This window comes from Microplitis mediator, chromosome 1, assembly GCF_029852145.1.
Source record: "Microplitis mediator isolate UGA2020A chromosome 1, iyMicMedi2.1, whole genome shotgun sequence".
Classification (NCBI taxonomy): Eukaryota; Metazoa; Arthropoda; class Insecta; order Hymenoptera; family Braconidae; genus Microplitis; species Microplitis mediator.
Genome location: NC_079969.1, coordinates 15845262 through 15868854, shown reverse-complemented (window position 1 = coordinate 15868854; position 23593 = coordinate 15845262). Strand labels below are relative to the sequence as shown.

At 34.3% G+C, this 23593-nt stretch overlaps 1 protein-coding gene across 1 annotated transcript; it reads left to right on the top strand.

Moving 5' to 3' along the window:
* Window positions 1-320: 320 nt before the first annotated feature.
* Window positions 321-21516, top strand: LOC130666684 (uncharacterized). The gene is made up of 2 exons (XM_057467884.1): window positions 321-798; window positions 21024-21516. Exons 1-2 carry the CDS (start codon window positions 378-380, stop codon window positions 21056-21058), a joined length of 456 nt encoding a protein of 151 aa, XP_057323867.1. The 5' UTR covers window positions 321-377; the 3' UTR covers window positions 21059-21516.
* Window positions 21517-23593: the final 2077 nt, after the last annotated feature.

Genomic DNA, 23593 nt, shown 5'->3' with positions numbered 1-23593 from the left:
CTAGGACCTCAAAACGTCGACATCTGGTGAAAATTCGATTTTCGTAAATCGAACCGAAACCAATAACTTCCCGAATTTTTGAAAATTTACAATTTTCTTAGCGGGAAGTTAAAAATAATAATGCAGTGGACGAACAAAATTATTTTGTGTTTTTTATTCGTGTGTCATCGACTGCTAAAACACCAAGATCTTTGATTCTCTGCCATCAAATGATCATCCGATTTTTCCCAAACATACGATAATTTATTGATTCTTTTAATTTTTATCTGAATAATTAATCAATTGGATTATTTATTTTTCAACAGTGGCAGTTACTAGAAATGTGTTTTCCCAATTAACTGAATCCTGTGGCCATTACCGCTGACCTGATTGATGTGATGTACCAGACTCAAAGAAATGAAGTTGTCGACTCGTCCCTTGTTGTCATCGACGAGAATTTCAAGTCCAAAGCGATCAAAAAGTACTACCCACGGCATCCTACTTATGTCCTATCGACTGACTCAATTGACCAACTCCAGACGTATATCAATGAAATAAAATCCAGTGATATTTGGAACATCGCTTCAGTAATTGTCACAATAGGAAAAGATTGTGACCGTGCATCGAAAGTTCTCCAGATGATTTGGGAGATCGAGGCTTTGTCTTCTTATTACGTATGTCAACATAGTTTGAGCAACAGGACCATCGTCTACACCTTCAACCCTTACACGAATCGAGCACCAAAACCCTGGAGGAAAGAGAAGATTGCAGACAAGCCAGATAACAGATGGACTTTGTACAGGCAGCAATTTGTCAACAGTAAGTTACTATTGAGTAAAAATTTTTTTATCACACCTGCGCTGAATGTTGAAATCGCTGCCCTGTTTAGAGAGAAGAGAGTCGTTCTTTTTTTCTATGAGAAAACTAATGATGAAATTTAGCGCACGCGTCATTCTGCCCACAAATAGAGGCAAAAATTTAAACTTTCAAGTGCGGATCTGGTGAAAAATTATCAGTATATACCACGGAGGAAAGTAGGCCTTCGGCTTGGGTAGGCAATTATACACGTAGGTTAAATGTCCAGTAAAAAGTATTCCTTTCTTGGTGTGTAATATAGGGAAGGGAGGGGCAAAACGGGGTTCTTAAGGAAATATCAAGTTTTCTAGGACTCAAATGTACTAAATCTTTTTTTTTCAACTTCCCGCTAAGAAAATAGATGATTTTCAAAAAATTCGGGAAGTTATTGTTTTCACCCCGAGTTTCGAAACTCGAGTTTTCATCAGATGTCGACGTTTTGAGGTCCTAGGAAACTATTCTGACTATTTTCAGAATGATGTCCGAGTGTTTGTGTGTGTGTGTGTGTGTGTGTGTGTGTGTGTGTGTGTGTGTGTGTGTGTGTTGTGTGTGTTGTGTGTTATGTATGTGCGTGAACGGTCTATAAGTTTTCATCTAATGAACCGATTTGGATGGCTAAGGTGGCAATCCAAAGAGCTTGTTGGCCATCAACTTTTCTGAAAATTTCAGATCATTTGATCACGTAGACTCGAAAATATTTGCGAATTATGGAAAAAAAATTTTTTTTTTTTTAGTTTTTTTTTTATTTCTCAGAAACGACTTAAACGATTGACTTCAAAATCTAATCAGCTCTAGAACTTAATAAAACGCGTCGATTGCCACCTTAATCATCTCAATCGGTTCATGCGTTCGAGCGATATTTTTGGAGAAAGAAGAGGTGAAAAACGGTTTTTTTCTTAATATCTTCATTAGTTCAAAAGCTATCGCCGTTGAAAAGTCAAAAAACTAACATTTTATGTGATTTTTTCCAGATAAATCATAATGTAATTGCTAAAATGTGTCTGAAATCATACAAACTTTTCCTCTTTATGGTCTCTTTTGATCATCATATAATGCCATCTAACTCTTTCTTTAGTTTAAGGGAGGGGGGGAATGTGAATTTTCCCGGCGAGATGAGTCATATAATTTCATTAAACTTAATCACATATTATTGTACAACTTTTAAAAAATATCAGAAAAAATTTTCAATGAAAAATATTGATTAATAACCTGGTGACGTTGAATCTCCGGAGGCGCCTCGAAAAAAAGTCGTTTTGCGGTGAACATCATAACTCGTTACCGGATCATCAGAAAAAAAAAATTGATATGCATTTTAAAGTTGATGTATTTCTCGACGTAACCACGAAGAGTTTTTTTTTTTTTTATTTTTTGCAGCACTTGGAAGTGAAAAACGCGATTTTAGCTAAAAAAAATCGCGGTTAATTTGTTATTAAAAAATAGAAAAAAATGAAAAACAAAAAAAACTCTTCGTAGTTACCTGTTGATTTATGTGAAGAAGTTATGTTCAAATTTTCAAAGGGATCGGTTCAGTACATTTTGAGTTATGATATTCACGGACTTTAAAAATTACGTTTTCGGGAAAATCCATTTAAAGTTTTTTATTCGTGAAAATTTAAAATAAACTATCAATCAAAGAATATGAATTTTTTAACTTATATTGAGTCATCAGTTTACATCCTTTGAAAGACACACAGCCGGAGAAAGAGATTCGGAAGAACAAAGAAAATTGCAGCTGATTTCTACTAGGGGTATGTAGGGGCAGGTCGGGCAGGTATAAAAATCAGGTATACTGGCCGGTCATTTGAAACGCCGTAACTCCGTTAGTTTTACTTGGATTGATTTAAAATTTGTACACAATATTCTTGACATATTGTTCATTCAGAAAAAAATTAAAAAAAAAATTTTTTAAAAATAATTTTAAAACCCTACCCCCTCCCCTTAAATCATATTATTAACAAAAAAATTGAAGAAACACAGTTTTTAATATTTTTCTCGGATATTTTATTAATTATTACCCTGACATGAGTCAAAACTTATTTAAATCTTGATTTTGATAACTGACAGTGATTTCTGCCGCGATATATTTATTTTATTGAATACAATCGGGAATTGAAATTTAAAAACCGTTTTTTATTAATGCTCTTCGATTCTTAAATTTTCAAACTTTAGCATAGACCGTAACTTGTTTGAGCTTGAAAAGCTCGTACAAAAACAATCGCATGCACTAGGATTTTCAAGCTTGAAGAGCTCGAAAATATATTCACACTAATATTTTCGAGTTCCTTGAGCTCAAAAACAGCGGGAAGTTTTGGGGCTTGCCCGTAAGGCCAACTGACGCCCAGAGTTTTTTAATAGGGATCGTTTGTTCGGGATTACGCAGGTCTTACCCAATGGGGAAACTCTAGGGATTGCTTGATCGGGTCCCAAGTAAGTTTCTGCGTTACACCCCAATGTAGAGTACCCATTGGGCAACCCAATTGGGTCCCAACTGGGTGCACTTGAAAATTTCTAGTCAGGATCCTCTTCGTTATTTCGTGAGTCGTCTATTCAGTGTTAGTAGAGTCGATTTAGTTTTGCTCATTTCCCATACAGAATTTGGAAATCGGCCCTAGATTGGGCCACTACTGGGCCAAGAATGTCGATTAATGGCTCAGTAACGGCAATTTTTATCGGCCGATAAACAGTTTATAGCCGGGATGCTAACCTCGGCCCACTAATGGCGCTCGACTATCGGCCGATTAATGGTAGCCAGCAATCAGCCAAGCAAGTGAATAAATTTCATTAAAAAACAATTTTATTTTTATTATCCTGGTAGAATTCATGATCATTAACGTTTAAACATTAAAAAAAAAAAGATTCAGCGTATTTGAGTCCTCGAAAACTTGGTATGTCCTTAAATATCCCGTTTTGCCCGGCCCTCCCCTATAGACACCGACGTGAAAGTTATTAGATTGATTCTAGTACCCCGATAGCACGAGTTGCTCGTCAAAAAGTTGGTATTCATTAGTTTGCGACTAACTTGGCGACAGGTAGCGGCTGTTAGTTTGACGCCAGTTCATCGCCAACTTGGCTATCAGAGTACTCATTCCAAATATATTTAGTGTCGCGAGATTATTTGCTCTTGTGATAATAGTAGAGTTTTTTTTTGAGAGCGGTCGATAATGACTTTAGAGGAATGTGATTATGGATTCAAATGCGTTTGTTTATGACCGATGTAATCGAACGCTATTGGAGGAATATAGGACGCCATTTGCTTTTTGGTAAATGATTAAACACCGATCAGTAAACGGTCATGTAGGGTTTGCTTTGCAGATATGTTAAGGCGCGATAATCAGGCATGCGTGAATAGAATAAATAAATTAAAATCATAATCTGAAACCCTCACTGTGATCATTGACACATTAGAGATTCATTCAAATTAGAATGAATCTCGAATATCCCAAAAAAATAGAAACTCAAAGATCGTAAAGGGATGATTTTTTGTATTACTACACTGGAATCGTTCCCATAATTTTCTCTCCATGTATGACATGATGTAATTTAATGTTAAATAAATCAGAGAACATATATGCGTTGGCCTTTAGAATATTATTCATTGTCGAAAGAGAATATCGAAAGCAAAGTAGGAAGCTCTCATGTTCATTCGGTTGTTTTTTTTTTTTTTCTTAGAATTCTTTTGCCTAGTGAACAAGAGGTGATCGATGATATAAGACCTCGCCTGCACTTTCGAAGGATGAGGACAAAGCAGTAAAGATTTACGAAACTTTCTCCAACCAACCAGTGTATATTGCAAATCGTGTTGCATATCTTACTTGAAATTTTTTTTGTCTTATCTTATTCTTCCTACATATTTTTTTTACATTATTTACTCACGCAGAGTTGAAGGTAGGAGAGTCAACCTGGGCATTATTTGCATTTGATGAAATTCTATAAAAAGAGATTCTACTTATATAAATTTGTCTTAGAGTAAGAATAGTAGAATGATAAATTCGATTGTCATTGTGGGCATATCGCAACTATTTCAGACAGGTCAGATTTTTATTGACTTCAATTATAAATTAAAACATTAAATAAAATTCTCCGATTTATATTCTTCAATATCTATTTTATTTGATACAAATATCAATTCATGAGTGAACTATGATTTCCTGTGACTATCAAATAAATTTCCAGTAACAAAAGAGTTACGATTATCATACTGCTCTTACTGGCTAGTAAAACAAGTTTAGTAAGGCACTTTGACTGATGAATTTGATTGTGAAGCGTAAATAATTTTCATCTGTCACGGGTGCTGACTGCAAGACAGCTTAATAAATTCATCTAAAAAGATGTATTAATCGGTGGTCTTTTGCAAGTCAAGAATTTTAGACTTCATGCTATACTCTCTCTGGTTGTGTATTATAACATCCATTGAATTCGAGCTTTTGGTCATTTGTATCTTACAACGGTGTTAGTAAAAAAACAAATTATTTTTTAGCATGTAAAGCTCAAAAAAGCACACGGAGTAAAATGTTGGCTCATAACCTACCAATTTTTATTATGCTGTCGACCAAACTTGAAACAGAAAGTGAAGCATCCAAAAATTTGTTATGCTCTTATGAAAAATTATTATGCCGCATCACAATTATTATAATGTATGGAAGTAATTGTTATTAAGTCTTATTGATAAATGTCTCGCACGTATTCAGTATTATGACACAGCATAATAGATTTTCGTATGAGCATAATAATTTTTTGGATGCTTTCCTTCCTGTTCCAAGTTTAGTCGACAGCATTGTAAACATTGGTAGGTTTCGAGCCAACATTTTTCTCCGCGCATATGCCTATACATGGAGAAAATTTGAACTCAAAAATAAATGAAACAATAATAGAATATACAACAAATTTTATTATGCCAGTCTACCAAACTTTTCATTTTCTGTAAGTTATAAATGGCAACGCTGGTCAATTAAATAAAAACTCGTATATTTTTTATGTCTTTGCGATGGCAAAGAAAAGTCTTCAGAGAAATAATGAAAAAAAAAAAAAAAAAAAAACTAAACGAAATAAAAATGAATATACTCATAGTTGTATGGAAACATCCTGCCTATATAATCCCTGAAGCAGTTGCACGTACACAGCAGTGTAATCTATGTTATGAAATCCATCCATGAACAGTTATCATGCCAAGCGGCAACTCCTAATAATCGATAACGTCAAATAACGAGGTCGTCGTAATACTAGCTGAATAAGATATTCTGTATGGCAATAAATGTCCCAATTTGTCTCGAGACGATCGTTTTAAAAGATGTTAATACTAACTTCTTTGCTAACATAAACTCGACAAAAATGATTGATTTAAACTAGTTCAATTGCACGACAACTATAATCTGAGAATAACGTTGTTTCTTCTTACCTACAACCTGTTTTATGTACAATTGGTGTATTAATTAAACTGCAGATAAGACCTTATTTATATTATTTTACTATCTACTGTTAATTTAGTTAAAAAAAAAAAAAATACAATACTTTTCCTTCATTAAGGATCAACAGAGTAGTTTTGAGTTAAAAAAACTCTGCAAAAATAACGAAGAAAAAAAAATGACTCCGGCAAATAAAACTCAATGATTTATTTATTTACACTTAATCAAATTCCGCTGATCAAAACATATTTTATATCAATATATTTTCAAAATAACATTTCGTATACTTCAGAGCATTTAATGTATTTTTTATTATAAAGTAAATTTATCAATAATCATTTGGATTAAAGAACCCTAAAAAAAATCTACACGTTGGCATCAAGCTTAGATTTCCATGAAGATTTCCACATGGATTGTCGGATGGATTCCCGTCGAGTGTCCTACAGGAAACCAGCGTAGATTTCTATGTAGGTTTTTACGAGGTTTACCAAAAGAATTAAAACCATGTAAAAATCTACATTAAATCTCAGTTTAGATTCCTATGTAGACTTATCCATAGTTTGCCATAGATCTAAAATTTTTACGTAAGAAATTCATACAACGGAATTCCTGTATGGATTTCTAACAGGGAATTCCGGATATTCAAGTTTCTACCTGTATATTTTGTATGAGAATTCAGGTACCCAGAGTTTTCTATATGGAATAAGTATCCATATAGATTTTCCATCTGGGAATCTAAGTTCCCACAATTTCTTACATGGATTTTTTTGATAGGAAAGGCATAGATCAACAAAAATTCTAAACCAAAATAACTCCCCGGGAAAAAATGATTTTGCCTAATCATATATGATTATATATGTTCATATATATGATCATATATGATTATATATAATCATATATGAAGTTATATATAATCATGCATGATTATATATGGGGTCATATATAATTATATATAATTATATATGACCCTCGCGGTTTTGCGAATGCCGTAAAAATGCCGTAAATTTTCGGCATTTATACACATGCCGTAAATTTACCGTAATAATTTGGTAATAATATGGTTATATTGGCCAGTTTTTTTGCTGTACTTATACTGTAGAGTTACCAGATTACTATAGTAAAATTACTATAAAAATGCCGAACTTTTACCAAAAAAAATGCCGTAAAAAAACTATAAAAATGCCGAACTTTTACCGAAAAAATGCTATATAAATACCGCAATAATGCGATAATTTTATAACAATAAAATCGTATTTTTTTGGTAATTATACCGTAGATATCCTGCGATTTTGCCAGATTTATCCTGATATAATGAAAAATTGTAAAAAATTTGGTTTTATTTTATATTTGATTCTGCGGTTAAAATCATCGAAAATGTGCAAAGTGTAAAATTTTATATTTTATTCTATTAGTTTACACATTTCTTATTGAAGCAAAAGAATGTAAGTGAAAATAGGAATCCGGGAAAATTGAGGTTTTCAATTTTCTTAAGTTTGTTTGTATAGATATAAATACAATTAGTATATATTTTCGAATAAGCGATTTGGCATAATGGTTAACAGATCAGGTTTTAAATCATTAGGACTCGGGATCGAGCCCACGAGTTGGCGAGTTTTTTTTTTTTTTTTTTTCATGACAGTTATTGTACATATAACTTTATAATGTTATATATAATTACATATAATTAAATAAAATTTTATATAATTATATATAATTTTTGTTCCGGGTAGAACGGTTTAATGCTGCAAAAATGCCGAAAATATGCTGTATAATTACGGTTTTAATGCTGTTAAAATACCGTATTTTTTCTGTTTTATTACCGTAAATATTCTGAATTTTTTTCGTAAATTTTTAGTAGTAATGCGGCAAAAAAACTGGCCAAAATAACTTGAATAATACCATATTTATGCAGTATTTATACCGTATAATTCCGGTATTATTTCGGTATTTCCAAAACCGCGAGGGGACCCCATACATAATTAGATCTGATCATACCTGGCTGTTATAAGCCCCTATATAAGTCTATATATAATCAGATCTGATTATATATAAGTCTATATATAATTAGATCTGATCAGATCTGATTATATATAAGTCTATGTATAATTAGATATGATCATACCTGGCTGTTATGACCCCATATATAATCATACATAAGTCTATATATGATCAGATCTATTTATATATAAGTCTATATATAGTTAGATCTGATCATACCTGGCTGTTATGACCCCATATATAATCATGTACAAGTCTATATATGATCAGGTCTGATCATATATGAGTCTATATATAATTAGATATAATCATACCTGGCTGTTATAACTCCATATATAACCATATATGAGTCTATATATGATCAGATCTGATCATCTATAAGTCTATATATAATTAGATATAATTATACCTAGCTGTTATAACCCCATATATGATCATATATAAGTCTATACATGATTAGATCTGATCAGACATGATTGATACAAACCCATATATAATTAGATATAGGCCTATATATAATTAGATCTGATCAGACGTGACTGATATAAACCTATATGTAGTTATATATGTCTTCGATTAAATCTGATCAGATTTCATTGATATGAAACCTATAAATATTTAAATATATATATATATATATATATATATATATATATATATATATATTGTAACATGAGGAAAATTCGACATCGACCCGTGGTTTGAAAATTATTTGAAATAATAAATAATTATCCGGTGAGCAAATTTTAGTGACCTCTAGCATAGAAAATTCCGACTTTGACCGAGTAAACGATCCAACACATTGATTGTCAGGAGAGATCCGGGATAGACGCCGTACTGAACGGCCACGTTTTTTTTTTTTATTTGAACAATTCGACCCGACCAAACGACCAATTTCGATTGCGACGTACGAACAATTTGAATTACGACATGTAAGATCAATCCGAGTTTGATCAACGAACAATAATTCGCGACAATTAATTACGACCGACAATAACCGAGTTCGTGAACAAGTGAACAAGCCGAAGCCTCGGCCCGAAACTGAACAACGTGTTCTAGTGAATTTAGTGTGAACAAGTGATCCGCGTTCGTGTAATAATTAAAAAATGAAATAATTAATTTCGCGTAATAACTGTGTGATCGTGAAATTGAACGCGTTACCGAAATAAAATATTATTTGATATTTTATTTTATTTCGTTCGAGCAATTCTGAGAATTACGGCTTATCCGTGTCTCATTCGCAACAGTAGTCTTGTCACCTCGCCGTGTATGAATACTCTGACGTCACTCGTCAAGTATTTCTTTAATACTTCCGCTGTATGTGTGTCTCCGGACAATAAAATTATTTTATTTTTAATTTCGTCAACCGACTGTGTTTTTTTTGAGCAATGAACTGATTTGTTTTCCGATCAAGTACGAGAAATTTTGTTTTGTTTATATCGAGTCAAGCCGACCACGGCAATTTATTATTTTTGTTGTAACCGATTATTTTTGTGATACTGATCAATTATTTTGTATTTAATATACGACTAATTATTTTGTGTTAATTCTGATCAATTATTTATCGTAATCTTAAGTGCCTGACCTTTCCCCGATCCGCCACCCTGAGCCGAGTTATATTTTGATAATTGTTTGTTTTGGTGATTATAAAATCACCTGGTGCCCAACTAATTATTTTGGAACAAGGTAGTCAAAAACCGTAAGTGTATTCGGACTTTACTCCGGTAGATCCCCGGTGGTGAAAAACCCGTTACAATATATATATATATATATATATATATATATATATATATATATATTGTTACATTCTGGCTTATCTATTAATTAGACAGAATAATTTTAAATTAACCAGGTTGACGTCGTTAGGGTGTCGATAGACCCCAGGTGCGTCAGCTGTTGACCTTCTTATATTTTATTCTAAAAGTTTAACGACTTACCATGGTGGAGATTATGGGCCCCATAAGTCGGCCCAAATAATCCCTTTCTTTCGTAGTTTCTTCTCTTCCGCTGGTGCGTACTCGTCCCTGCCGGTGGCCTTGAAATAGGCCTCTGAATAATACCCGTAACGAGGGTCGTGGAATGGGATGCTTCCGCTGGGTGGATGGACGGATGGAACGTCCCCTGGAATCAGCTGCCAATTGTCGCTGATGCTGGTCCAGAAGGCCGGGTTTTCCTTTGGTGGCTCGTCTGAGGTTGAACGGACTGAGCTCTGGGGATTCAACTCCTCCGCGAGGACAAGTGATTGTAACTGGTTGATCAGATCACCAGAACCTGATGATTCAACACATGAGCTCGACGGCTCGACAACACACGAGCTCAGAGGCTCAACAACACACGAGCTCAGAGGCTCAGCAACACACGAGCTCAGAGGCTCAGCAACACACGAACTCAGAGGCTCAGCAACACACGAGCTCGGAGGCTCAACCGAATCGTTGGCAACCACTCGCGGTATTACTAACGTTACCGGCTCAATAAGGACTTCTTCAGATCTTATTCTCGGTCGACCTTGTGTAAGGTCCGCGATAACGACTTGAAGTACGCGACCGAGCTGTACGGCACGTCCTGATCTCCTGCTTCGTCGGCCTCGAGGCATAAAGGTATTTATGATAGGTAATGAAGGAGCCCGAACTGCTGTTTAGCGCTCTGAGCAAGGAAGGGTGGAACAGCTAGTAAGCGCTCGCCCCTTTAAGGTTCTTAGATAAAAGATTTATGTAAAGGTTTAAATTTAGGTTTTATTCCTTAAAACCGATGGAGACAGGTGAATCAGTCAGTTAATTGTACAGAGTTTCGTGCTCTTTGAGATCTCGCGATCAACTGCCTGATCCAGCTGCTCTTCGACTCAATACATTCATCAAAGTGTTAACGTTGCATCTCAGGTTTCCTATGAGAGAATCGTCGTGGCCCGGGTCTCATGCATCGTCATCTGTTTAGACTATCCGCGAGCCACGGCGACTCTCTTATCGCAAGAGATTTCCGTTACATTGTTGGTGATGAATAAAATAATATCGCCAACAAAGTAACGATTTATTAATTTATTATTTATTTGTAATTCTAAGAAGTGTCGAACCGTTTATTCGCCCACCGTGGCGAATAAATAATTCGAGACTTCAAAAAAAAATTTTCCAAAATTTTTATTTAAATTTAATTAGAGCCAGAACGTAACACCTCCCGACTTAAGTAAGTCGCGGCGCTTTAATAAAATCGGTGCGACTTCTATTATAAATAAAGTGGCTCGATATAAATTTAAATTGATTATGAGACTGACTCTATATAAACCAAAGCTGAATGTGTAAATGACTCTATATAAACCAAAAGTTAAAATCAATTTTGAATACTGTAAAGAAAAGTTCTAGGCTATTGAATTTAAATCTATACCTGAGACACAACGTTTATAATGTTACATAAACTTAATAATATGAAACTAAACGTTAGTATCTAATAATTTAATTACCTCCTGACTTGGTCGTTCGGTATAACAAAATGGTTATATGGATTGATTAATTCTAAATATAGATTCGAATTTATTCATAAGTTACTTTAGAAGTAACTTACTGAAGAAGTTCAAAATAATGCGAGGTAACAACCTCCCGACTTAAGTCAGTTAACATCTTTAATAATTTTACGTATTTTTAGTAAACAAAGTCTTTTAAGATTAATTTATTGTCTTCAAGACAATTTCCTTAAATTATTAATATAATTTATTAAGTCTTAGGCTTCTGCCTATTGATAGTTCTAGTGAGACTGGTCCAATCTGGTTTTGGTTGATGGAATTTGAATTCGAACTTTTAACTGCTGCAAGTCCTTGGATAACTTGTACTGGTTCTGTAGTTGTTTTCCGGAACTTTTCGGCTGCTGATGTTGGCTGATAATATTTTAATTTATGTGTAATTGCATACACTACTACGACGACAGTAACTGCAAACAAGGCACACTGTGCGGCTGGATAAGTAATGCTTGTACTCAGGCATCCGACAATAACGAGTCCTAGGATGATGAACCCAAAATCTGGTAGGTCATCTGAATTGCATCCCAGCTTGTCCTCGTGCTTAACTTCGTTGCTCGTAGTATAAGTAGACCACCCTACTGTTGTTGATAAACAGTGGACGTCGATTTTATTGAAAATTATGTTTGTCTCAATGTGTATAAATTTTACTTTTATACACATGAAACATTTAGCTGCCCCAAAACCATCTGCAGGACTGAAAATTTCGTTGCCGAATATTTTCACGGTACTGTTCCGTTGGACTGCTACAGCACCCAATTGACGATTTGTCGTATTATCCACAGGCCACTCCGATGTTGTACATCTCACTAACCAGATTGGATCAGTTCTCAAAAGTTCTATCCCTTTTCTAAATCGAGATATTATAATCTCAAAATCCCATAATTTAAAATTAAATGTTAAATTATCTTTCATTTTCTTAATAGCTAAATATATTAAAAATAATTCTATAGAGTCTAATCGTTTGCGGTCCAAAATAAAACCATGATTTCGATATATTTCATCAAGATAATCAATATTATTCTTAAAAAAATTATTTTTATCCGGAGGTACTTTAATTTTATTCTTAAAGCTATACTTTTCAAAGTTTAATATAGTAAAACAAAATCGTAAGCCTTTCTTCGACGAAGTTAATAGATCATATATGTATTTAAAAAACAATATGATAAAATACATATATTTTATAATATTGGAGCATGCAAGCGTTACAAATCCATTTAAGTACTTATTGACATTCTCAAATTTCTGTACTTTCTTTTGTTGTGAACTGTTTACCTCCGAAACAATCCACAGCGGTGAATCATGTTTCGAGACCAATGATTTAATATTATTTTCTTCTATATGACCACCTGGTGAATAGAGCAGCTTATTATTAACTGGCAACAAATCTACAGTTTCGACGCGTTTATTTTCTAATTTTCGCTCGATCTCAACTTCCTCATTGAATTGGATCGGCGACGTATGATTTTCCGTTGTCGCGAGAACTACATGCTCGTCGACACAATCATTGAACAATTTGGTACTCAATTTATTTTGAGTAAACCGATTACAATGAGCTCCTGAGATACTAGGTCTAGGTAGCTCCTTAAATGACGCGTGCTGCTCTATTTCCAGTGTACTATCTGTAATGTTCTGTACTCCAATGGTACTTATTGAACAAATTTTTATCATTGGTTCCGATATTGTATTGAAATTGAATTTAAGTGGTTCGCTTCCATGCTCAACTTTGTTTATATTTAAGACTGTCCTTCTGCGCGCAGTCTTAATTATTCTTTTAAAATTGACGGGATTACTCGTTTGATGTAAGAACTCCCGTCGGCCCCCGTCAAAATTTCCTACGGGAGTCTCTAATTTTCCGGTAACGAAAGAAATTTTCGTACCGGTTTATCAAATGTAAAATTATTAATCCCAGACGATCTGGGATTTATAAAACGTTCCTTTTTAAGGTCCGGATATTTATTATAACCGTTTGCCGGGCGACTCTGTCTCGACTTCGGTTTTTCGGGATTATAACCCTGAATGTGGGCCACCGTGGCCACTTCTGGTATTTGGAAGCGTTTTGCGTTGTCTTCCTGATTTTTATACGCGACGATCGACGACGCGTATGTTTGTTCCAATGTTTCATGTGGTTTGAGCAAACATTGTACTTGGAGTAAAGGCGGAATACCATTGAGGAAAGCCGAAATCGCGTCTTTCTCAATTTTTAATTTTTCTGCTTCTATAAGCGTACCCCTTTCGGTTGATTCTGCGTGTAAAATGTCACGATAAATTGACCGGGCGCGATTTACGTAAGAAACCATATTTTCTCTGGGAAGCATTACGATGTTCCCCAGTTCTGCTTTGAATTGGTTTGCGGAGCGGTGACGATCGAAGACGGTACGAAGGAGATTTTCGAACTCCTTCATGTTAGTGTACTCCATATTTTCGACAGTAGCTCGAGCGTCGCCTTTGAATTTTTGACGCACGAGTGTCAAAAATATAAATTCGGCGCTCGGCGCGAGCATAGAGCAAGCGCGATTGCATGATCTTATGAAGTCGGAGACCGAAGTGCTTTTACCGTCGAAAGTAGGTACATATGACAACGCGTCATTGATTGTAATACTCGGGTTATTAACATGATGGTTCGACCCGCTATTTCTTAACAGAGACATATCCTCTCTGAGTTCTTCGATCACGCTGTGTACCTTAGTCGCGGCGGACCTTTTCATGTCCTTGACCTCCGAGCTCGAACTTTGCAGTAATTTTGAGTCATTTCGCAAAAATTTTTCTCGAGCCGCGACCGCGTTTTCTCTTTCGATTAAATCGAACTCCCGTTTATTAAGATTTTCTCGGAGATCCGTCAACCCGCGTTCCCGCTCATTCAGCGCAGCTTCGCGTTTGTTTAAGCGCTCGACCTGTATTTTTCTAGCTTGCTCTATGAGTCAGCTAGATTCCGCTTCACGCTCTTTTAACTCGTGAAGCCGACATTTGATCTCGTCCTCGAGATCGTTAGGCTCATCTTTGCTTTTCAACTCGCGCGATTTTAATTCGAGTTCCCGTTCTGTCAACGAAATTTTTAATTTTCGTAATTCCGTATCTAATTTTCGCAATTTAGTGTCTGCTTCACTATTTTTCTGGTCTCGGCCGGCAAGATCACTTAATCGATCGATCAGAAGCCGTTCCCGTGCCTCCAGAACTGCCTCCCGATCATCGTGCTTTTTACACTGTTCATTAAGTTTTTCTGATAGTTCAAGGAGTTCCTCCTCTGTCATAGGTTCTCTTTGTTTATCCATTTTGAAAATGATTATTTGTTTAAGCTTTCTCAACTATTTCAGTATTTATTAATGTAATTCATAAAATAATAAAAAGTTATCAAGCAATTATAATTATAAGTGAACAGTTATTAATAATTTTAATCAAATTAGTTGAGACCTAATGCTCCAATGAATGAGCGTTTCGGTAAAAATTAAAAATTCATTGTAGTTAATTTATAATATAAATATAATTGATTTGAAAACTAATTAACTGCTCGAAACAGAAAATCATTAAGTTCAAAATTAGAACTAATTGCTTTGGTAAATTCCGATTATTATTTTTTTCTACAATTGAGAATGCCGAAGCAAATCATTTTCAAACTAGACCGCATTAATGAACAATGGACAGTAATAATATAAAAACCGTAATGAATAATAAAACTCCGTTAGATCCAAAAAGATGTAATTCTCATTTGAAATCATACGGTTACTGTTCTATTATTTACACTAACACCGTCCATTAATTCAGCAGTGTCAAACTTCAGATAAATTTTAGAATACATTTGTTGAGTTAAATTTTTACAACTCGGTATCGTTTTATAACAGTTTTCGTACTGCGAAGCACTAACAATCACGAAAATATTCACAGGCGTTTCCCGACGGCAAAAACTTAAATTCATAACTGATATCATAATCCGACGGAAAATAAAATCACTTTCATAACACACTGGTACGTCATTTATTTATCGATTTAAATGATAAAAATAATAAAGTTCCGCCAGGAATAATTCAAAAATTAATCCCGTTTATAAGAAGTGATCGCGATGATTTAAAATAATAATTTTTCGAAGAAAAACATTAAACACTTTTTAATTCAAAAACAAAACAAACACTCGCGATCACTTTCTATTAAAATTTCCGTAGCAACACTTTGTATAATTTATAATAAAATGATAAAATAAAAGTAACTCAACAGCATCCTGGTCACAGCACCAATGTTACATTCTGGCTTATCTATTAATTAGACAGAATAATTTTAAATTAACCAGGTTGACGTCGTTAGGGTGTCGATAGACCCCAGGTGCGTCAGCTGTTGACCTTCTTATATTTTATTCTAAAAGTTTAACGACTTACCATGGTGGAGATTATGGGCCCCATAAGTCGGCCCAAATAATCCCTTTCTTTCGTAGTTTCTTCTCTTCCGCTGGTGCGTACTCGTCCCTGCCGGTGGCCTTGAAATAGGCCTCTGAATAATACCCGTAACGAGGGTCGTGGAATGGGATGCTTCCGCTGGGTGGATGGACGGATGGAACGTCCCCTGGAATCAGCTGCCAATTGTCGCTGATGCTGGTCCAGAAGGCCGGGTTTTCCTTTGGTGGCTCGTCTGAGGTTGAACGGACTGAGCTCTGGGGATTCAACTCCTCCGCGAGGACAAGTGATTGTAACTGGTTGATCAGATCACCAGAACCTGATGATTCAACACATGAGCTCGACGGCTCGACAACACACGAGCTCAGAGGCTCAACAACACACGAGCTCAGAGGCTCAGCAACACACGAGCTCAGAGGCTCAGCAACACACGAACTCAGAGGCTCAGCAACACACGAGCTCGGAGGCTCAACCGAATCGTTGGCAACCACTCGCGGTATTACTAACGTTACCGGCTCAATAAGGACTTCTTCAGATCTTATTCTCGGTCGACCTTGTGTAAGGTCCGCGATAACGACTTGAAGTACGCGACCGAGCTGTACGGCACGTCCTGATCTCCTGCTTCGTCGGCCTCGAGGCATAAAGGTATTTATGATAGGTAATGAAGGAGCCCGAACTGCTGTTTAGCGCTCTGAGCAAGGAAGGGTGGAACAGCTAGTAAGCGCTCGCCCCTTTAAGGTTCTTAGATAAAAGATTTATGTAAAGGTTTAAATTTAGGTTTTATTCCTTAAAACCGATGGAGACAGGTGAATCAGTCAGTTAATTGTACAGAGTTTCGTGCTCTTTGAGATCTCGCGATCAACTGCCTGATCCAGCTGCTCTTCGACTCAATACATTCATCAAAGTGTTAACGTTGCATCTCAGGTTTCCTATGAGAGAATCGTCGTGGCCCGGGTCTCATGCATCGTCATCTGTTTAGACTATCCGCGAGCCACGGCGACTCTCTTATCGCAAGAGATTTCCGTTACATTGTTGGTGATGAATAAAATAATATCGCCAACAAAGTAACGATTTATTAATTTATTATTTATTTGTAATTCTAAGAAGTGTCGAACCGTTTATTCGCCCACCGTGGCGAATAAATAATTCGAGACTTCAAAAAAAAATTTTCCAAAATTTTTATTTAAATTTAATTAGAGCCAGAACGTAACAATATATTAAATAATATGACAATTTTTTAATATCAATGTTATTAAATTTTTATTCTGTCAACTATCAATCAAACTTAAATCCCCAATACTTAAAAAATGTTCAAAGGTTTCGGCAGTAATTTAAAAGTATAAAGTATCAATTTGATTATTTGAGTTAAGTAATGCCATAAACGTTTCTTAATTGTAAGTGTATAACAGACTAGAGGATCAGACTACAAACCATCGATAACCAAAGTTAAGCAGCATCGGCGTTGGACATTAATTGGACGGGTGATCTCGTAGTAAAATAATTGTCGATGGTTAATAATTTTTAACTTCCCGCTAAGAAAATTGCAAATTTTCAAAAAAGGGAAGTTATTGGTTTCGGTCCGATTTTCGAAAATCGAGTTTTCATCAGATGTCGACGTTTTGAGGTCCTAGGAAACTATTCTGACTATTCCCGGGTGGACGTCCGTGTGTGTGTGTGTGTGTGTGTGTGTGTGTGTGTGTGAACTTTTTTTTGTCCGACGATATCTTTGGAACAGATGAACCGATTTGAACGTACTTGGTGGCGATCGAAAGAGCTCACCAAAACTTAGTCTTGATTAGATTTTGGGGTAAATCGGTCATGTAGTTTACAAGTTATACAAAGAATAAGAATTAAAAATTTTTTTTTATTTTAGTTTTTTATTGATTTCTCAGAAACGACTTATACGATCAACTTCAAAATCTGATCAGTTCTAGAACTCAATAAAACACGTCGATTGCCGCCTCAACCATCAAAATCGGTCAATTCATTCCTGAGATATCGTGGGAGAAAGAAATGCTAAAATCGGTTTTTTTTAAAACAATGGCACACTAAAGTATTTTCGAGCTCGAAGAGCTCGAAAATGTATCCACAACAATGTTTTCGAGCTCGAGGAGCTCGAAAACAGCGGGAAGTTTTGGGGCTGGCCCGCAGGGTCAACCGACAGACAGATTTTTTTTTTTTTTTTTTTATTTAATTTTAACCGACATTGATATTGATGAAGACAATAAATCCTAATTAAACTACTTAATTAATAATTTACAGATATTCTAAATGAGATTCTAAAAATGACTATATTCGTTCATGCATGATTATATATAATCATATATGATCATGTATAAACAGATCAAGTTATGTATGATCAGACCTGGCCAATTTTTGGATCTGATCATATATAGACAATTATGCATGATCATATATGATTAGGCAAAATCATTTTTTCCCGGGTCAAATCCATTTAACTTATTTATTGAAATTTTCTGATAACTCACGGATCAAAATATTTAAAATAACAATATATTGTAACGGGGTGGAATGCTCCCACATTACAATTTAAATTAAATTTCGACTCGCGCCAAAAGATCCACCCTCCTTCTTCAACAACTGTTAATAATTGAGGAAACACAGTCACTGATGCGCAGGGGTCGCTACGGTCGAGTCCCGACATTTGGTTTTAGGGGTTAGCCAACCTGAGTGGAGAGGTACGAGGGCCAGAGACGACGAGCCATCGGTCTCTTGGCTCGCAGCAACCGCCGTGGACGGACGTGCCTTACTATGACTACCACTAACATCTTGGTTTTCCACCACAAATTTCTACCTACTACTACTACTACTACACGTGCTGCTAGTCATCATTAAAATGGGCCAAGAGCATATAAGCCCACGGCTCGTGGAAGCTTATTCTTTTATTAAGTTAATTAAGTTATTTAAACTGTTAATTATATAATATTTATTGTGGAACGGACCTGATTGATTGGAAAGGATTAGAATGGTTTGGTGGACTTGGAAGGAAGGACTGGTTATGGTTTTAGTCTTGGAGGAAAAGGATTGGTGGAGTGAAGGACTGGTTAAGGTTGGAGATTGTTGGAGTAAGTGAATTCGTTTTGTTTATTGTCGGGTTAACCATTTATTTGTTAAATAATATCTTATAAATAGAGGAGTCGTTATTTAGTAAAGTAGTTGAGTCAAATTGTTGTTAATAAAAGTAGTCGAGTCAGTTTTGTTAATTTAGTCGAGTCAGTTTCATCATTCATTTTGGTTATTGTTCATATCTCATCAATTATTTGTAAAGCGGCTTCGTTTCAATAAATGCCATTGTTTTTTATATTTAAATCTAACGTATTAAATTAATTTATCACAACCTTCCTGATAAGTTAGGTATAAGGTCTCTCTCCTAATTTTAACACTGTGTGGTCCAGTACGGGGTTTATCCTCGTCCTGAGGTACTGAGTTCAGCTAGACAGGTTTACAAAACACCTTAAGTTTTGCACATGTGTGGGACACTTATTACATTGAGACCACAATTCAATTTAATGTAATAAGGGCACCCATTACAATATTGTCTATTACAATGCAAACAATTAGTATTATCATCTTGAATACAGTTTTAGATTAATAATTACTCAAATATTTGTCGGAGTTATTGCTGAGGAATTATTATTGCAGCAATTATTTTGGCATAAGTTATTTTGGACGGTCACCCAACAAAATGTGTAACTTAAGGGAGACCAATAGTGTGGAATTTAAAAAAAAAAAATTTTTTTCTTAACTTCCTGCTGAGAAAATCGATGATTTTTAGAAAATTCGGGAAGTTATTGTTTTCACCCCGATTTTCGAAAATTGAGTTTTCATCCGATGTCGACGTTTTGAGGTCCTATAGGAAGCTATTCTAACTATTTTATGCATTGAGTTGAATAGTTAAGGCGGCAATCGAAAGAGCTTGTTCCATTAACTTTCCTGAAAATGTCGGATCATTTGATTAAGAAGACTCGAAAATATTTGCGAATTATGTGAAAAAAATTTTTCAAGTTCCCGCTAAAAAAATTGAAAATTTTCAAAAATTCGGGAAGTTATTGTTCTCTGTCCGATTTTCGAAAATCGAATTTTTATTAAATCTTGATGCTTCGAGGTTCTAGGAAGCTATTCTGACTATTTTCAAGATGATGTCCGAGTGTGTGTGTGTGTGTGTGTACGTACGTATGTAAATATCCGTTACTTTTGAACCGATGAACCGATTTTGATCGTCAAGGTGGCGTTCGACACAGCTTGTCGATATCTAAAAGCTATTAAAAATTGAGCTTGATCGGTAAGGTGCGTTTGGAGATATTCCAAAAATAAAATTTTTTCAAAAATGATTTTTTTTGATAACTTTTAATGTACTCAGTGGATTGATTCCAAAATCTAATCAGCTCTAAAACTTTATAAGCCGCGTCAAATGCCACTTCAACTATCAAAATCGGTTTATCTGTTCAAGAGAAACCTTTAACGAAAGGATTAAAAAAAAATTTTTATTTTAGTTTTTTTGAAATTTCTCAAAAACGACTCGATAAATCAATTTCAAAATCTGACCAGCTCTAAAACTTAATAAAACGTGTCGATTGCCACCTCAACCGTCTCTATCGGTCAATTCGTTTGAGAGATATCGTTGAAGAAAAAATGGTAAAAAAAGGATTTTTCCGAAAACAACGGCATACAAAAGTATTTTCGAGCTCGAAGTGCTCGAAAATGTACTCACAACAATTTTTTCGAGCTCAAGGAGCTCGAAAACAGCGGGCAGTTTTGGGCCTGGCCCGCAGGGTCAACCGATAGACCGATTTTTTTTTTAATTATACTGAAATTTATGTTCTTTTTTAAATAATCGAAGTATTTAATGTCAGTGATTAAATCACTTTTTTTTTTCTTTTCTAGGTATACTGAAGGGAATTGAGATTGTAGCAGAGTAGATTGTTTTTGCATCACTAAATAGCAATCTATTTATTCATCGCGGCAAGATTTTTCTTCATTACAATTAATATTTGATAAATAATTTTGTTTTTTTCACTCAACTTACGTTTGCGTTTGTTCACTTTCGTTATACCTCCAATAAAAACTTGGGTTTACTTAATTCTAATTTACAATTCAAATTTCTATTAAACATGTTCAAAAAGTTTTCATTTTAGTCTTTATTCGATAGGAAACTGTTCCCAGTGTAATTGCTGCGCTTATTAAAAATATATTGAGTCGAAAAGTTTACCAGGTATTATTTATAAATAATTAGAGATAGGATTGGTTATTATGTTTATTCTAATTATTATTTTTTGTCTGTATAGCGACTGAGCGCAGAAATGACAGCGATTATGATGCAGTTATAATTTACTAGATTTCATTTTTACATATTTGTACACTGAGAAAAAATTTCTCTTCGGACAATTGAATTGGTTTTGTTAAATTCTGTTAAACTAAAATTGATTTGGGACAAATTTCTCCATAAAAAAAAATAAAATTTCACGAATAAAATTATTATTTCTTTTCTTTCCCAGAATAAAATTTTAATATATAAATAATTACTAATCATTATTATTTTGTTTTTTCAAAGTTTAAGGCCATTCTCAGACAGTGCCCCCCAGTTTTTAAAAATTTTGAATGACGTTCAACTGTTATAAGCGTATCAAATTTTTAGCAATTAATTAAAAAAAAATTGAAGCATTAATTGAAAAAAGGAAAACGTAGTTGTAATTTCGCCGATATATAGATATAAAAAAAAAATTATTTACACTTGATATCAATTCGAAGTTAAACAAAATTCGTTAAATAAATTTTCGTAAAATCGTCCTGTCAATTTTATAATTAGAATTTTTTAATTTTGTTGCTCTCGCGGAATTGCCATAACGGTATTTCTACGGTATTTTCCGAGTATTTTTTGGGTATAAGTATTATTACGGTATACCCTAGGTATAAATGCGGTATGTTTGTGAAATTTTATTACCGTATTAATACCGTAAATATATTGTGTTGATACCAAATTTATATAGGGACTGTACCGTATTTATACTGTGTTTATACCGTATTTACGCTCTTGCTGTACCGTATTTGTACAATGATTATACTCCATTTATATGGTTTTTATGCTGTACTTAAACGTCGGTTATACCGTATTTATACGGTTGCTATACCTCATTTAAACAGTGGTTACACGGTATTCATATAATGCTCGCACCGTATTTAAACGGTATTTATGCGGTATAAATATGGTGGTTATGCCGCATTTATACAGTGATTATGCCGTCTCACTCTTACAGGCTGAAAAATACTTTTCATATCTTTCAGTTTTATTAACAAACAATCTTCAGATTCTATAACAGATCCCTCGCGGATTCGGGGTTACTGTGAAATCACAGTGAAATCAATTTTACCGTAAGTTTACTGTGTATTGATGGTAATTTCATAGTGAATTCACAGTCGTTTTGTGCCATTTCGTCACTCTGGTTATATAGTAATTTTACAGTAATTTTATGGTAGTTCCATAGTGATTTCACTTGTGATTCTTTTGTAGGTTTAGAATTAAATTACCATACTTTCATGATAATTTTACTGTCGATCAGCTATCGATTTATGGTAACCCAACAATGGTAACACTGAGGCTTTATCATGGGTTCACAGTCAGTTTATCGTGATTTCACTACGAATTCACTGTGATTCCATAGTAATCTGATAGTGTTAACTATGTGACTTTACAATAATTTCACAGTCAGTTCATAGTGGTTTAACCATGAATTTACCGTGATCCCATGACAACCTAGTAGTAGTATTAGCACTGTGACTCTATGATATTTTCACAGCAAATTATTAGCGTTTTCTCCATGATTTCACTCTACTTTGATAGTGATCTGATACGGTACATCTATCATTAATCCAATTTCAAAATCAAAATTTGAATTTTTAATGTCATTAATCGATAGAAATGGAATTAAAAAAAAAAATAATATCAATTATTTCATAAATGCTCCTATAATTATTTGTAAGTTTAGCAAATATTTGGGCACAAATGTATTTTATTTATTATAAATTTAGCTATTTTAGGAATTTCCGAGCGAAATTTTATCTGTAATTATCTAATTTAGTTAATTTTATAAAAGCTTAAGACGGTAAAATTCTTCAGAATTATGAAAAAAAATAAATAAATAAAAAAATTGAATAACTTTTTTTTTAAAACTGTATAAATTGAATTTAAACTACTGCAAAAAATAAAGAGAATATCATTTAGATTAATATTTCAATAGTAAATATTTATTATTTATCATAATTTAAAATAAAATATTCTTAAATTAAGAAAACTTGATGATTTACAAATGAAGGCAAAAATTTTTTTTTGATAAATATTGAATTCTTTTAATTTTATAGTATTTAATAAAATAATTTTTCTTATAGCTTAGTCTTGAGTATATATAGTATTGAATAGCATGAAGTAACAGATTAAATATTTAGTTCCGAATGCGATT